Below are 17,127 nucleotides of genomic sequence, written 5' to 3'. Positions count from 1 at the left end.
CCTCGAGCGGGTCGGAGGGGCCCGACGCCAGGCATTCCCCTTGGGAGGGGGTTCTCCCTATTTCCCCGCTGGGAGGTCCCAGGGTGACTCTCTGCATCGTGGGGGGCCTGTTATTTTGGGACTCCTCCCTGCTACTCCCTGACCGACTGTTCACACACTCATCGGCCAGCTGCCCTGCGTGCTGGGGGTTCTCTAGCTTTTTGTCCACCAACCATAGCCTCAGGTCGGAAGGGCACTGTTCATACAGTTGCTCCAGTACAATTAGGTCAAGCAGGTCCTCTCTAGCTTGGGCCCCAGCTGTCCACTTGCGGGCATATCCCTGCATTTGGTTGACCAGTTGTAGATATGTGACCTCAGGCATTTTACAATGACTCCGGAACCTTCTCCGGTACATCTCGGGGGTCAGCCCAAACTCACGGAGCAGGGCCTGTTTGAACAGTTCGTAGTCCCCTGCCTCCGCCCCGTCATTCAGCTGTACACCTCCACGGCTTTGGGGTCCAGTAAGGGGGTGAGAAACTGGAGCCTGTCTGCAGGGTCAACCCTGCGCATCTCGCAGGCATTCTCAAAGACCGTCAGGAAGCTATCTATGTCCTCCCACTCCTTCCATGGGCCAGGAAGCACTTATCAAAGCTCCTTGCCATCTTGCGTCCCCCCGGACTCACCACAGCTGGGGCCCCACTGCTCCTCACCCTGGCGAGCTCCAGTTCATGCTGTCTTTGTTTCTCCTTCTCCTGACATTCCCTCTCCTTCTCCTCCTGCTCATGCCGACGTTGTTTCTCCTCATGCTGACGCTGCTTTTCAAGGTCCTCCAGCTCCCTCATTTTCATCTCCCTCTCCCATTCCAGCCGCCTCCACTCCAGGGATGGGGAGCTCCGCCGGGAGGATCCCCTGCTGACTGCCGGGGTCAGGGTGCCTTCGGTCTTCAGTGGGCTTCCCCCAACCCCTCCCTCAGGAATAGGTGGGAAGGGTCTCGGGATGTCCTCGGCAGCAGTCTGACCCCTCCCAGCCTGGTCAGGCTCCAGGGCCCACGCTGCGTCCACCGGGCGGCTTCCCTCAGGGGCAGGGATTGGGTCATCCAAGCGATCCCTCTCCTCCATCTGGGCAATCAGCTGTTCCTTGGTGGACCTCCCAATGCGCAGCCCCCTCTGCCTGCACAGCTCCACCAGGTCGCTCTTAAGGCGTTTAGTGTACATCTCCCTGCTGGCCACTCGGAGGCCTGGGCAGCTTTCTACGGTTTCCAGGAAAAACCCCTCGTGTGCCAGTCCTTCTTGACAGGTTTCAGAGTAACAGCCGTGTTAGTCTGTATTCGTAAAAAGAAAAGGAGGACTTGTGGCACCTTAGCGACTAACCAGTTTATTTGAGCATGAGCTTTCGTGAGCTACAGCTCACTTCATCGGATGCATAGCATATCGTGGAAACTGCAGAAGACATTATATACACACAGAGTTTTGTTTCATGGTCTCTGTGTGTATATAATGTCTTCTGCAGTTTCCACGATATGCTATGCATCCGATGAAGTGAGCTGTAGCTCACGAAAGCTCATGCTCAAATAAACTGGTTAGTCTCTAAGGTGCCACAAGTACTCCAGTCCTTCTTGAGGTGACCACCTCTTTGCCATGGTCGAGCTGCTGACTCCTCCACCCCTGGGACCGCTCGCTGCAATCCCCGGGGGACCCTGTTACTGCAAAAGTCCTTCTCTCTGGTCACACACTCCCAGGGGTTAACCGCCCCCTGAAACCGTCTCTCTCTGAATCTTCAGCATGCCTGATCACCGTCAATCCCCCTTCGTTTTACTGTTCCCCAGTCACTTACTGCAGGAAGCGCAGTTCACAGGGTACAGTACATCCCACCGCTGCCACCAGTTGTCACAGAGTGTGGGGGAGTCCAGGCCCCGCACCCCCCTTCCAGGGATTCACGGAGACTCTCAGCCAGCCGGTAAAACGGAAGGTTTATTGCACAACAGGAACACAGTCCAAAACAGAGGTTGTGGGTACAACCAGGACCCCTCAGTCAAGTCCTTCTGGGGGAGCAGGGAGCTCAGACCCCAGCCCTGGGGTTCCCTGCGTTCCTCCACCCAGCCCCAAACTGAAACTAACCCCCCCCCAGCAGGCTCCCTTCTGCAGTCTCTGAACACATTCCCGGGCAGAGGTGTTACCTCCCCCGCCCGCTCCTGGCTCAGGTGACAGGCTCTCAGGTCTCCCATCCCCAGGGCACATTCCCAGGTCAACACTCCCCCCTCTCTGTTGCGTCACATCGTCACACAGGGGCACTGTCTGCCCCCTCCCCCCTCACTTCCCCAAACAATCCTGGCCCCCGGCTCTGACCTTTGTGGGGAGCCTGTCTGCCCTCAAAGTCCTGCCCCCATCCTGACCCCTCTCCCCTCTACCCCCCTTCCAACACTCCCTGCATACTTCACCCAAACTCCCGGCTCCCCCCAGCTGGCTCCCCCCAAACACCCGCTGTGGGGGGGTCCAGAAGCGCTGGTTTCTAAATCACTCTGGGCCCTGTTGTGTCATGGATTTGCTATAAAGGGCCCAATTTGTGAACACGCCCCAGCCCCTGCCCCACACTGAACAGGGTTAAACACAGGCCGGGGTGGGGTCCAGAGCCCGCAGCCTGCTCAGCCCCACGGCAAACCCCCCAGTGACCCCTAGGACCGGCTGTGACAGACCCAGCAGAGCAGGAACCAGGGAGCTGTGGTAGGCACCGTGTGAAACTAGGGGTTTGTTCCGGCCCCGGCCCCGTTCGCTGGAGTGAGTCTCTAGCCGGAACAAACCCCCGGGTTTGGGCGTCTCCCCACTGTCTCCGGAGACGCTAGCGACTGTCCTGGGGGGCAGAGGAGCCGGTGGAGCTGGGCTGGATCTGGCGTCGCCGCGGCTGCTGTAAAAGTCCGACCCTGTTTCCTCCCGGGTTGGGGGTTCAGCCGGGGGAGGGGCGATGGCGTCAGGGTCCCTCTCTCTAGCCGCTCTCCTCAGGACGTCTCCGCGGAGCAGGGTCCGGAGGGCCCGGGGGGCCCAGGAGACGGGGGGTGGCAGCCAGGAGGGTGAAGCGAGTCTCTTTCTTTAAGGCCCCAAAGGGTGGTGGGTGGCAGAGCCCATCCCCACAATATTTTATCCACCAATGAGGCCTCATTTCTGACACCCCAATTTTGGGTCACGGATTTCTGCTCTCCCCCTTCTCCCGTGTCCCAGGTGGGACCCAACCCGGCCCATGGGGTCTGTCCTGTGGCCTCTTGGGTTGGACAAATCCCGTCTTTCTGTCTCACCAACTTTACCCCCAACCTTCATTTGTCCAGGTTCTCGTGAGGCTGTCTGAACTTCTCACTTTTTCACTTTTGTCGGCTGAACCCACCAGGAGGGGACATTGGGAGGCTCCGGTATCACAGCCCCCCCCGGGGTGGGGAGATTTGCGGGGCAACTCTGAGGGTTTGTACAAGAGAAATACAGGGTGGGAGAGGTCTAGGGAGAAAGGGGGGAGAGAAAAGGGGCTTGGGGACCCCGCTGAAGAGAGAGGAGGGGGATGGACAGCGGGGGGGGGCAATAAGTGCCATTATTCCAGTGCCACGCAAGATGCAGGCTCCCCGCTCTCCACTGACAGCCCTGGGCAGAGACTGGCCTGGCAGCGCCAGTGAGTGGGACCCGGCACTGTCCAGGGGCTGCTCCGCGGGGAGCCCAATTAGCCCAGCACAGGGGCAGTTCCTCTAACTCGTGCTGCGGGGGCTGGTGCTCGCGGGGTTCGGGGTTCAATCCTGGGGTGTTGCTGTCAGGTTGGGATGGGTTCAGTCAGAGAGACACCCTTCGGACTGCCACCTGACGTGCTGAGATTACCCCTGAGCCGTTTTCCACTGCCACCTTGAGACTCCAGAACCCTGCCTTGCTGAGCCAGACACACTAGTCTGCTGCAAACACAGACCCATGTCTGGTCCACACCCACAAAGCTGCAGGTCACCTATTTCCATCACCCAGACACCCAGCTCCCAATGGGATCCAAACCCCAATTAAACCCATTTTACTCTCTATAAAGCTTATACAGGGTAAACTCATAAATTATCTGCCCTCTATAACACTGATAGAGAGATATGCACAGCTGTTTGCTCCCCCAGGTATTAATCACTTACTCTGGGTTACTTAATAAACAGAAGTGATATTATTAGGTATTAAAAGTAGGATTTAACTCGTTTCAAGTAATAACAGTAAGATTACCAAGCAAAATAAAACAAAACACGCAAGTCTAATCCTAATGCATTAAGAAACTGAAGACAGGTAAATCTCCCCCTTAGAGATGTTCCAAGAAGCTTCTTTCCCAGACTAGACTCCTTCCTAGTCTGGGCCCAATCCTTTCCCCGGTACAGCCCTTGTTAGTTTTAGTTCAGGTGGTAACTAGGTGATTCCTCGTGTCTGGCAGCCCCCTTTGTTCTGTTCCACCCCCTTTTATAGCTTTGGCCAAAGGCGGGACTCCTTTGTCTCTCTCTGGGTTCCCACCCCTCCTTCTAAATGGAAAAGCACCAGGCTTAAGATAGATTCCAGTATCAGGTGACATGGTCACATGTCCCTGTGAGACCTCCTTCTTCATTACCCACGTGCTGTCCCCATGTCCACAAGAAGGCTTGCAGGTAAATAAACCATCTACAGCCAATTGTCCTAGTCAATGGGGGCCATCAAGATTCTAAACCACCATTAATTGACTTCAGAGTTAACGTCATATTTCGAGTTTTAGATACAAGAATGATACCTGCATACAAATAGGATGACCACACTCAGTAGATCATAAGTTTTGTAATGATACCTTCCAAGAGACCTTTTGCTTAAAGAATATTCCAGTTACATTATATTTACACTCATAAGCATATTTCCATAAACATATGGAGTGCAGTGTCACACATGGTATTGGGGGTTCAATCCTGGGGAGCTGCTGTCAGGTCGGCAGCTATTTTGGGGGGGGATTCTCTGAGGCAGGGGTATTTGGGGGCAGGGGGGTTTGTGCTGGCATCTCAGTCCCCCGAGGGGAAGCGGCTCATCCCCCGGGGAGATTCTCTTCCCTGCACGGCCGGATCCAGACTCCTGGGGGCACAGAGAGACGGCGGGTTAGAGGGGGCCCGTGTCACCATGGGCCCAAGTCCTGGGGGAGCAAGGGGCTCAGAAGGGGGGGGTCACCTCATCTAGGGCACCTCCCTCGGGCGGCTGTAATAGGCCTCAGCCAGGATCAGCCCCATGACGAGCAGGACCATGGCACTCAGCGCCAGTCGGGCGATGTTGGCGTAGGTGAAATCCTGGTGTCCCGGGGGGGCTGCTGCAGAGGGAAGGGGAGAGTCACTTGGCAGCTCAGATGGGGAGATCAGCAGCTAGCTCTGCCCCAGGAGCGGAGCCCCCTACACCCCATCCAGCAGGTCCAGCCCAGCCCCCCCTCTGGGGGTCTTCCAGGAGCTGCAGCTCTGAGATCTCCCCCGGGCCGGACCCCTCAGGTGAGGCCATGTCGTGCTGCCCCAGGGGGCTGAGCCTCAGCTTCCCCTATGAAGGGGGCTCCCGGGTGGATGAACTGCTCCCGAGACACCCAGCACCCCAGGACCACGCCAGGGGATGGGGACAATCAGAGCCTCAGGGTTTAGCCCCACACAGCAGGGAACCACCCCAGCTCCCTGTCCCCATAGGACCCCTCTGTCCACCCCCACAGGTACCTCTGCCCCAGCCTGTCTGCTGTGCAGTGAGCCCATCCCTGGGGTATCTTGGCTACTGCCAAACACAGCCAGGCAGTGCGCGGGGGAGGCTGGTACATCACCCGCTGCCCCCCACACTTGGGCAGTTCCCAGGGCCCTGGGGACCAGGACGCAGCCAGAGGCAGCAGAACATCTATTGGGGAGAGGGTCAGGGGGTCCCCTGAGACCCCAGTGGGGGGAGGGGAAGCAAGAACCAAGGAAATTCTGGGTAATGCTCACTCCTATTGCCAGGGGGATGTCATGTGGCCCAATAATGGGGGGTTATTGCCCCAGGACTCTGGGCCCAATTTCACAGCCCAGTCCCCCAGATCCTGTCCCTCCCCTGGGATCCCCCAGCAAATTCCCGGCTGCGACCTGCAGAGCAGGAAGCATAGCGGGAGCTGTGGGTCTGGGGTTGCCCCTCCCCCTGATGTCTCAGCCCCACTCACCCCTGGGCACCACGACCTGTTTCCACAGTAATTGCCCCCCACCCCAGACACAGGACCCAACCTCCTCTATGGGTCCCAAGAATGGGAGCAACACAGGGGAACATCCCCCTGGGAAAAGCCCCCTTCTCTGCAGCTCCCCCTGGGGGAAGGGATCCCCCCTCCCTCTGTCCCGAACCTCCAGTGGCTGCTGCTCAGGCCCGGCTGGGGAACCCGCAAGTGACTCCGTCCCGGCTGCACGGCTGGGTGTCCCCTCTGCTGGGCCAGGGCTCAGGACAGACCCTGGTTCTGAGCGTCCCATAAGTGCGAAGCCCCCGAGGGATCTGGCTGGGTGTGTGGCTGAGATCGGGGACGTGGAGGCAGGCCCCTCACCTGCTACCACCAGCTCCACGGGGTCACTGGGCTGCGAGGAGACGAAGGGCTCTGATCGGGGCCGGTAGCTGCAGCTGTAGCTCCCTCCGTGCTGCCGGCCCACGGTGGGGATGTAGAACTCGGCCCCGTCCCCAGCAGGGTCCATGTGTCGCGGCGGGTTCAGGTCTCCAGCCTTGTGCAGGAAGAACCTCACATTCCGGCGCTGCCCCTGACACCGGATGGTGACGTTTGCCCCTGGGGTGGTGACCCCAGTGGGGCTCAGAGAGATGGAGGGTCTGGGCAGGCTGGGATCTGCACATAGGAGACAAGCTGTGAGAACAAGACCAGGACACCCACCCAGCCCCAGCCTCCCTGGCAGGTCACAGCCATGGGCAGATCCAGGGCCCCGGGCAGAGATTCTCTCCCAGATCCCAGAGTCCCCCCACCCAGAAACCGGGCCCTGCAAGACACCGAGCCACGACTCCCAGCTGCTTGGGATCCTCCTATGCCCGTTTGTGGCCCTGCCTCGTTCACTGCATCTGGCCTGCCCTGGACACACAGCGACTCATGGGCTTGTCTCCAGGGCCCAGCACGACAGGGCCTGAGCCCCACACAGAAAGGGAGTCACCCTGCCAGCCCCCCAGGGAGGCAGGGAGGCGTCATTATCCCCATTCAACAGAAGGTGAAACTGAGGCACAGTCAGATTCACTTTCCTTCGTGAGCTCCCAGGGGCAGGGACCTTTTCTTCATTCTCTGTTTATGCAGCGCCTGGCACAAAGGGGCCTTGAACATGGCAGGGTCCCTACATGCTCCCCCAACACAAGGGATCCAGCGCTATTGAGGCCAGCGTTTGCAGAGGTCTCCACTAACTGTGGGCATCTCGGTTTCTGGCACTTGGCCTGAGGTCCCCCAAGATTGAAAATCATTTTGAAATCATGACATGCTCCCATCACACAGAGTCTGTGGCCGCGCCAGGAGCTGGGCCAGATCTCCTGGGTCCCAGCCCAGCACCAAGCCACCATTTCCCCTGCAGGCCCTGCCTCATTCAGCTCCGGCCGGGGCACTGCCTGGGGCGGGGCCTGGAGAACAGAGCGGAGGGGATCACGGGATTAAATAGCGTCTCACGGTTCCTACCCACAAGGGGCAGCGTTAAAGTCACCTCCCTGCCCCGAGTCTCCAGGGGCTCCTGCTCCACGGGGGAGGGATAGTTCAGTGGTTTGAGCATTAGCCTGCTAAACCCAAGGTTATGAGTTCAATCCTTGAGGGGGCCATTTTGGAATATGGGGCAAAAATTGGGGATTTGGTCCTGCTTTGAGCAGGGGGTTGGACTAGATGACCTCCTGAGGTCCTTTCCAACCCTGATATTCTATGATTCTATGACAGGCATCCCGTCAGGGCTCAGGGCAGAGCCTGGCTCTGAGCGTCCCATTAGCACCGAGCCCCTGTGAGGGTCTGGCTGGGGCTGGGAATGGGGATGTCAAGCCGGGCCCCTCACCTCTCACCACCAGCTCCACGGGGTCGCTGGGGGACGATGCGGCGGATGGCTTTGATCTGTTGTGATAGGAGCAGTTGTAGCTCCCGCCGTCCTCCCGGCTCACGTTGCTGATGGGAAACACAGCCTCCAACCCTTCCGGATCCACAGCTGGGAAATGGCGTCCCTCTTTATTCAGCATGAATCTCATGCCCTGGCGCTGCCCCCGACACCAGACAGTCATGTCTTCCCCTAGGGAGACCCACTCGCTGGGGCTCAGGGAGATGTTGGGTTTGGGGTAGCTGGGCTCTGCAGGGGGAAGCAGACAGGCCGTGAGGCGCAGGCCCCGTCAATCAGTCCTGGGGCCCGTCCTCACCACGCAGCCTCAGTGGTGGGTCAGACCTGGCAGCCCTGGGGACGGGCTCCTGGATGCCTTTCCACAGGGGCCCAGTTTCCTCTTATCCCCGGGCTAACAACATGAGACACGGAGCAACCCGAGCCGCTGGGGGCCAGAGCTCTCCTCCCTAGCAGGATACAGGCCAGTCCAGTCTCCAGGGTCCGTTCACTCCCTGGCTTCTCTGCTGGGAGGGCTGGGAGCCAGGTTCTCTCCCCAGCTATGGGAAGGGAGTGGGGTGACAGCAGGAGGGATGGGGTCCAGGACTCCTGGGTTCTGTGCACTGCCCCACCCCTGACTTGTAGGGGACTGTACCAGTCTCTACTACACACTGAGGTTTATAACCTTCAGCTCCGCCCATCACCCCCGAACTCATATGTTGGCTGGGAAATGCCCCCCCTGCTCTGCTGCTCCCCGGCCGGGCGTCCTCTCTGCTAGGCCCAGGGCTTTAAGCAGAAAGAACTTCATGCCCGGGTACCGACCCTCACAGCTAATGGTGATGCTTCCCCCGAGCGCCACCACCGTGCTCGGCCAGACGGTGGACGTGAGAAATTCTCGCCCTGCTTTCAACAAGAGACAGGAGTTAAACAAGGGAGACACCCCACCCCTGCCTCCCTCCCGCCCCAGTTCAGTTCATCTGTCACTGAGTCTGTCCCCTACCAGGGATGGCACTGCCTGCCCATGGGGCTTGGGGACAGGGGATTCACCCATACATAGCTCAGGACCCAGCTGCATGAGAGATCTCCTGCTGCGCCCCACCCAACCTGAGGCCAGCCAGGGAGCCTGACCAGTAGGCCCCTTGCAGCTCTGCCCCCTGCCCCGGGGTCAGAAATAGTGTCTGAGACCGGCGGGAGTCACACAAGATCCACCTTTCCCCAGGCCTTGGGAACGGGGGGCTGTGAGTGCAGGGGAGGGAGCTCTTGGGGGTGGATCTGGGGGTTTCTCCCCAGGGCTGCACTGACCGTGAACGTGTCGGTTTCCCCTGCAGGAACAGAACCAGCGTCTGTCGCGGGGGGGGAAGGGGCTGAAACACCGACACAGGGATGGCCCCCCGCTCTCTGCAACCAGTGGTGGATCAGCCACTGGGCCTATGGGGCCTGTGTGCCCGGGGCCCTGGCCAAGTGGGGCCTCCTGGAGCCAGCGGCAGCTCTACCAATTTTGCCACCCCAAGCAGTCGCTGCCGAATTGCCGCTGAGCCCGGAAGAGCGGCGGAGCTGCCGCCCTCACTCCCCACTGGGCCTTGGGCCGGGGTGTGGGGACAGAGCTTCTCCGGTCTTGGGGCCGCAGTTGGGGGGTGTCACGGAGTCCCCGGGCAATGCTCTGGAACTGTTCCCTACGAAGCCAGGCAGGACTCTGGGGAAGTCTCCTCTCTGGGAGCAGCCTGTCTGCAGGACACACAGCTCACCCGGCTCCACCTTCCTGGGTCTGACCTCGGAGCAGTCAGCCTCCTTTGCCCTCCGTGCGCTTCCCCCAGCGAGTCCGCCCAGGCGGGGTCCTCTGGGCTTTCTCCTTTTCGGGGCCAGGAGGGTACCTGATTCCTTCATTCTCCAACCCTTTAGCTCTCACCTCGCAGGGGGGAAGGGCCCAGGCCCTCAGGTGCCAGGAAACAGGGTGTCGGCCATTCTCTGTGTCCAGACCCCTGCACACACCTGACCTCTAGGGCTCTGCAAGGATCATACACCCTTATCCCACCACCTAGATACTTAAGAACTGCACAGGGGAAACTGAGGCACCCCCACACTATTCAGAGGAAACATTAAGAACAGTCCCAGTCTGGAGGGCTGCAATTTGGGCTCTCTTGGTTAAGAGCCCCCATCTTGACCTGGGCCACATACTGTTTACTTACAGAGCTAGCATGGAGACATTCCTCTCTCAACAACCTTGTGTGACGAAGTGGGACTGTTCTTAATGTTTCCTCTGAATAGTGTGGGGGACAGGAGGAAGGGGTGGGGAGGGATCCCCCTTGCTCTGGCCCAGGGCCCCAAGAAACCTTAATCCACCTCCGCCCGTGACTCAGCATTAATCGATCATTACTGTCAGTCCCGGGGAGGGGGGTTTGTGGCTGGGGACGGTGCCGGCTGGGCAGCCCCTGGGCCCAGACTCCTCTGTGCATCCCCATTGCAGGGGCAGCTGCGGGAGCATCCCCTGGGAAAGGCCAATGCTCTGCAGCTCCCCCTGGGGGAAGGGATCCCCCCTCCCTTGGCACCAAATCTCCAGGAGCTGCTGCTCCCCACTGGCTGGGGAACCCCCCAGTGACACTGTTCCCTCTCCCTGTCCAGGCAAATCCCAGGGCTCTGTGCAAAGCCTGGCTCTGAGCATCCCATCTGGGTGCCGACCTTCTGAGGGTCCGGCTGGGATCGGGGACGTGGACCCGGGCCCCTCACCTGCTACCACCAGCTGCACGGGGTCGCTGGGGTCCGAGGAGATGAAGGGCTCTGATGGGGGCCGGTAGCTGCAGCTGTAGCTCCCTCCGTGCTGCCAGCCCACGGTGGGGATGTGGAACTCGGCCCCGTCCCCAGCAGGGTCCATGTGTCGCGGCGGGTCCCGGTCTCCAGCCTTGTGCAGGAAGAATCTCACTTCCCGGTGCTGCCCCTGACACCGGATGGTGACGTCTGCCCCTGGGGTGGTGACCCCAGTGGGGCTCAGAGAGATGGAGGGTCTGGGCAGGCTGGGATCTGCGCACAGGAGACAGGGCTGTGAGAAGAAGACCCGGGGCAACCCCCCAGCCGCAGCCTCCGTGGCAGGCCCCAGCCACGGGCAGATCCAGGGCCCCGGGCAGAGATTCTCTCCAGATCCCAGAGTCCCCCCACCCAGAATCCCGGCCTTGCGAGCTGGGCTTCTTGGCCCCACAGACACCAAGCCACGGCTCCCTATGCTTGGGATCCTCCTATGCCCGTTTGTGGCCCCTGCCTCGTTCACTGCATCTTGCCTGCCTGGACACACAGCGACTCACGGGCTTGTCTCCGGGCCCAGCAAGACAGGGCCTGAGCCCCACACAGGAAGAGAGTCACCCTGCCAGCCCCCGGGAGGCAGGGAGGTGTCCATTATCCCCATTCTACACAAGGGGAAACTGAGGCACAGACAGATTCACTTGGTTAGTGAGCTCCCAGGGGCAGGGACCGTTTCTTCATTCTGTGTTTATGCAGCGCCTGGCACAAAGGGGCCCTGAACATGGCAGGGTCCCTACATGCTCCCCCAACACAAGGGATCCAGCGCTATTGAGGCCAGCGTTTTGCAGAGGTCTCCACTAACTGTGGGCATCTCGGTTTCTGGCACTTGGCCTGAGGTCCCCCAAGATTGAAAATCATTTTGAAAATCATGACATGCTCCCATCACACAGAGTCTGTGGCCGCGCCAGGAGCTGGGCCAGATCTCCTGGGTCCCAGCCCAGCACCAAGCCACCATTTCCCCTGCAGGCCCTGCCTCATTCAGCTCCGGCCGGGGCACTGCCTGGGGCGGGGCCTGGAGAACAGAGCGGAGGGGATCACGGGATTAAATAGCGTCTCACGGTTCCTACCCACAAGGGGCAGCGTTAAAGTCACCTCCCTGCCCCGAGTCTCCAGGGGCTCCTGCTCCACGGGGGAGGGATAGTTCAGTGGTTTGAGCATTAGCCTGCTAAACCCAAGGTTATGAGTTCAATCCTTGAGGGGGCCATTTTGGAATATGGGGCAAAAATTGGGATTTGGTCCTGCTTTGAGCAGGGGGTTGGACTAGATGACCTCCTGAGGTCCTTTCCAACCCTGATACTCTATGATTCTATGACAGGCATCCCGTCAGGGCTCAGGGCAGAGCCTGGCTCTGAGCGTCCCATTAGCACCGAGCCCCTGTGAGGGTCTGGCTGGGGCTGGGAATGGGGATGTCAAGCCGGGCCCCTCACCTCTCACCACCAGCTCCACGGGGTCGCTGGGGGAACGATGCGGCGGATGGCTTTGATCTGTTGTGATAGGAGCAGTTGTAGCTCCCGCCCGTCCTCCCCGGCTCACGTTGCTGATGGGAAACACAGCCTCCAACCCTTCCGGATCCACAGCTGGGAAATGGCGTCCCTCTTTATTCAGCATGAATCTCATACCCTGGCGCTGCCCCCCGACACCAGACAGTCATGTCTTCCCCTAGGGAGACCCACTCGCTGGGGCTCAGGGAGATGTTGGGTTTGGGGTAGCTGGGCTCTGCAGGGGAAGCAGACAGGCCGTGAGGCGCAGGCCCCGTCAATCAGTCCTGGGGCCTGTCCTCACCACGCAGCCTCAGTGGTGGGTCAGACCTGGCAGCCCTGGGGACGGGCTCCTGGATGCCTTTCCACAGGGGCCCAGTTCCTCTCAGCCCCGGGCTAACAACATGAGACACGGAGCAACCCCAGCCGCTGGGGGCCAGAGCTCTGCTCCCTACCAGGAGACAGGCCAGGCCAGTCTCCAGGGTCCGTTCACGTCCCTGGCTTCTCTGCTGGGAGGGCTGGGAGCCAGGTTCTCTCCCCAGCTCTGGGAAGGGAGTGGGGTGACAGCAGGAGGGATGCGGTCCAGGACTCCTGGGTTCTGTGCACTGCACCACCCTGACTTGTAGGAGACTGTACAAGTCTCTACTACACACTAAGGTTTATAACCTTCAGCTCCGCCCATCACCCCCGAACTAATCATATGTTGGCTGGGAAATGCCCGCCCTGCTCTGCTGTTCCCCGGCCGGGCGTCCTCTCTGCTAGGCCCAGGGCTTTAAGCAGAAAGAACTTCATGCCCGGGTACCGACCCTCACAGCTAATGGTGATGCTTCCTCCGAGTGCCATCACCGTGCTGGGCCAGACGGTGGGCGTGAGAAATTCTCGCCCTGCTTTCAACAAGAGACAGGAGTTAAACAAGGGAGACACCCCACCCCTGCCTCCCTCCCGCCCCAGTTCAGTTCATCTGTCACTGAGTCTGTCCCCTACCAGGGATGGCACTGCCTGCCCGTGGGGCTTGGGGACAGGGGGTTCACCCATGCGTAGCTCAGGACCCGGCTGCATGAGAGATCACCTGCCGCGCCCCACCCAACCTGAGGCCAGCCAGGGAGCCTGACCAGTGGGCCCCTTGCAGCTCTGCCCCCTACCCCGGGGTCGGAAATAGAGTCTGAGACCGGCGGGAGTCACACAAGACCCACCTTTCCCCAGGCCTTGGGAACGGGGGGCTGTGAGTGCAGGGGAGGGAGCTCTTGGGAGTGGATCTGGGGGGTTCTCCCCACGGCTGCACTGACCGTGAACGTGTCGGTTTCCCCTGCAGGAACAGAACCAGCGTCTGTCGGGGGGGGAAAGGGGCTGAAACACCGACACAGCGATCGCCCCCCACTCTCTGCAACCAGTGGTGGATCAGCCACTGGGCCTATGGGGCCTGTGTGCCCAGTTGCCCTGGCCAAGTGGGGGCCATCCTGGAGCCAGGGGCAGCTCTACCAATTTTGCCACCCCAAGCAGTCGCTGCCCGAATTGCCGCCGAGCCCGGAAGAGCGGCGGAGCTGCCGCCCTTACTCCCCACTGGGCTCTGGGCCGGGGTGTGGGGGACAGAGCTTCTGCGGTCTTGGGGCCGCAGTTGGGGGGTGTCACGGAGTCCCCGGGCGATGCTCTGGAACTGCTCCCTACGAAGCCAGGCAGGACTCTGGGGGAAGTCCTCCTCTCTGGGAGCAGCCTGTCTGCAGGCACACAGCTCACCCGGCTTCCACCTTCCTGAGTCTGACCTCGGAGCGTTCAGCCTCCTCTTCCCTCCGTGCCTTCCCCAAGCGAGTCCGCCCAGGCGGGGTCCTCTGGGCTTTCTCCCTTTCGGGGCCAGGAGGGTACCTGATTCCTTTATTCTCCAACCCTTTAGCTCTCACCTTCCAGGGTGAAGGGCCAGGCTCTCAGGTGCCAGGAAACAGGGTGTCGGCCATTCTCTGTGTCCAGACCCCTGCACACACCTGCCCTCTAGGGCTCTGCAAGGATCATACACCTTATCCCACCACCTAGGATACTTAAGAACTGCACAGGGGAAACTGAGGCACCCCCACACTATTCAGAGGAAACATTAAGAACAGTCCCACTTCATCACATCTCTCCCCCCTTAGAGATCGAACTGAGCGGGGTCACTTAGCAGGTGACCTGGGGAAGTTCAAAACCACCAACATTCCCATGGATGCCCCAGCATCTCTCCCCTTCCTTGGTGGGAGTTACACAGGCCCTTCCAGTTTCACACCCTCCCTTAGGTCGGTGGTGGTCGAAAGCACTAGCAGTCCGCATGTGGGAAGGTTTATGTGGCCCCGTGCCCTTTGGCCACCCCAAAACCCCCGGGGGTCAAACTGGATTGGATCTTCTCCCAGCGCTCCAGTCTGGAGGGCTGCAATTTGGGCTCTCTTGGTTAGAGAGCCCCCATCTTGAACCTGGCCACATACTGTTACTTACAGAGCTAGCATGGAGACATTCCTCCTCTCAACAACCTTGTGTGACGAAGTGGGACTGTTCTTAATGTTTCCTCTGAATAGTGTGGGGGGCAGGTGGAAGGGGTGGGGAGGGATCCCCCTTGCTCTGGCCCAGGGCCCCAAGAAACCTTACTCCACCTCCGCCCGTGACTGCATCAATCGATCGTTACTGTCAGTCCCGGGGAGGGGGGTTTGTGGCTGGGGACAGTGCCGGCTGGCAGCCCCTGGGCCCTGACTCCTCTGTGCGTCCCCAGTGCGGGGGCAGCCGCGGGAGCATCCCCTGGGAAAGGCCCCTGCTCTGCAGCTCCCCTGGGGGAAGGGATCCCCCCACCCTTGGCACCAAATCTCCAGGAGTTGCTGCTCCCCACTGGCTGGAGAACCCCACAGTGATACTGTCCCCGCTCCCTGTCCAGGCAAATCCCAGGGCTCTGTGCAGAGCCTGGCTCTGAGCATCCCATCTGGGTGCCGACCTTCTGAGGGTCCGGCTGGGAGCGGGGACATGGACCCGGGCCCCTCACCTGCTACCACCAGCTGCACGGGGTCGCTGGGGTCCGAGGAGATGAAGGGCTCTGATGGGGGCCGGAAGCTGCAGCTGTAGTTCCCTCCGTGCTGCCAGCCCACGGTGGGGATGTGGAACTCGGCCCCGTCCCCAGCAGGGTCCATGTGTCGCGGCGGGTCCCGGTCTCCAGCCTTGTGCAGGAAGAATCTCACTTCCCGTCGCTGCCCCTGACACCGGATGGTGACGTCTGCCCCTGGGGCGGTGACCCCAGTGGGGCTCAGAGAGATGGAGGGTCTGGGCAGACTGGGATCTGCGCACAGGAGACAGGCTGTGAGAACAAGACCCGGGTACCCACCCAGCCCAGCCTCCCTGGCAGGCCCCAGCCACGGGCAGATCCAGGGCCCCGGGCAGAGATTCTCTCCCAGATCCCAGAGTCCCCCCACCCAGAATCCGGGCCCTGCAAGCTGGCCTCCCAGCCCCACAGACACCGAGCCACGGCTCCCTAGTGCTTGGGATCCTCCTATGCCCATTTTTGGCCCCTGCCTCGTTCACTGCATCTGGCCTGCCCTGGACACACAGCCACTCACGGGCTTGTCCCTGGGGCCCAGCACGACAGAACCTGAGCCCCACACAGAAAGGAAGTCACCCTGCCAGCCCCCCAGGGAGGCAGGGAGGTGTCATTATCCCCATTCAACAGAAGGGGAAACTGAGGCACAGTCAGATTCACTTTCCTTCGTGAGCTCCCAGGGGCAGGGACCATTTCTTCACTCTGTGTTTATGCAGCGCCTGGCACAAAGGGGCCCTGAACATGGCAGGGGCCCTAGGTACTCTCCTAACACAAGGGATCCAGTGCTATTGAGGCCAGCGTTTGCAGAAGTCTCCACTAACTGTGGGCATCTTGGTTTCTGGCGCTGGCCTGAGGTCCCCCAAGATTGAGGCCCTTTTGAAGGACACTTCTGAAAATCATGACATGCTCCCATCACACAGAGTCTGTGGCCGCGCCAGGAGCTGGGCCAGATCTCCTGGGTCCCAGCCCAGCACCGTGTCCACCAAGCCACCACTTCCCCTGCAGCCCCTGCCTCATTCAGCTCTGGCCGGGGCACTGCCTGGGGCGGGGCCTGGAGAACAGAGCGGAGGGATCACAGGATTAAAAAGCTCTCACGGCTCCTACCCACAAGGGGCAGCGTTAAAGTCACCTCCCTCCCCCGAGTCTCCAGGGGCTCCTGCTCCACGGGGGAGGGATAGCTCAGTGGTTTGAGCATTAGCCTGCTAAACCCAAGGTTATGAGTTCAATCCTTGAGGGGGCCATTTTGGAATATGGGGCAAAAATTGGGGATTTGGTCCTGCTCTGAGCAGGGGGTTGGACTAGGTGACCTCCTGAGGTCCTTTCCAACCCTGACATTCTATGATTCTATGATAGGCATCCCGTCAGGGCTCAGGGCAGAGCCTGGCTCTGAGCGTCCCATTAGCACCGAGCCCCTGTGAGGGTCTGGCTGGGGCTGGGAATGGGGATGCCGAGCCGGGCCCCTCACCTCTCACCACCAGCTCCACGGGGTCGCTGGGGGACGATGCGGCGGACGGCTTTGATCTGCTGTGATAGGAGCAGCTGTAGCTCCCGCCGTCCTCCCGGCTCACGTTGCTGATGGGAAACACAGCCTCCAACCCGTTCGGATCCACAGGTGGGAAATGGCGTCCTCATTATTCAGCACGAACCGCATGCCGTGGCGCTGCCCCCGACACCAGATGGCCACGGCTTCCCCCAGGGAGACCCCCCAGCTGGGGCTCAGGGAGATGCTGGGTTTGGGGTAGCTGGGCTCTGCAGGGGGAAGCAGAAAGGCCGTGAGACGCAGGCCCCGTCACCTAGTCCTGGGG

The 17,127-nt window shown here is 60.5% G+C and overlaps 1 protein-coding gene and 1 pseudogene across 2 annotated transcripts in view; both read right to left on the bottom strand.

The window, feature by feature from the left end:
• LOC119564368 (immunoglobulin superfamily member 1-like) overlaps positions 1 to 16,947 on the bottom strand; it is an 80,716-nt gene extending 63,769 nt beyond the window's left edge. The window contains exons 1-4 of one of the 2 annotated variants that reach the window (XM_043534848.1): positions 16,788 to 16,947; positions 10,739 to 11,029; positions 7,985 to 8,269; positions 6,511 to 6,801 (exon numbers count right to left, since the gene is read on the bottom strand). In XM_043534848.1, coding sequence (XP_043390783.1) covers positions 6,511 to 6,801; positions 7,985 to 8,269; positions 10,739 to 10,883 — 721 coding nt within the window. In that variant the 5' untranslated portion in view covers positions 10,884 to 11,029; positions 16,788 to 16,947. The remainder of the gene's footprint in view (positions 1 to 6,510; positions 6,802 to 7,984; positions 8,270 to 10,738; positions 11,030 to 16,787) is intronic. The other variant, XM_043534847.1, reaches the window with a different exon arrangement.
• Positions 11,779 to 15,785, bottom strand: LOC122463688 (annotated as a pseudogene).
• Positions 16,948 to 17,127: the final 180 nt, after the last annotated feature.

This window comes from Chelonia mydas, chromosome 23 (assembly GCF_015237465.2).
Source record: "Chelonia mydas isolate rCheMyd1 chromosome 23, rCheMyd1.pri.v2, whole genome shotgun sequence".
In the NCBI taxonomy this organism is placed as follows: Eukaryota; Metazoa; Chordata; order Testudines; family Cheloniidae; genus Chelonia; species Chelonia mydas.
This window is presented reverse-complemented; position numbering and strand designations above follow the sequence as displayed.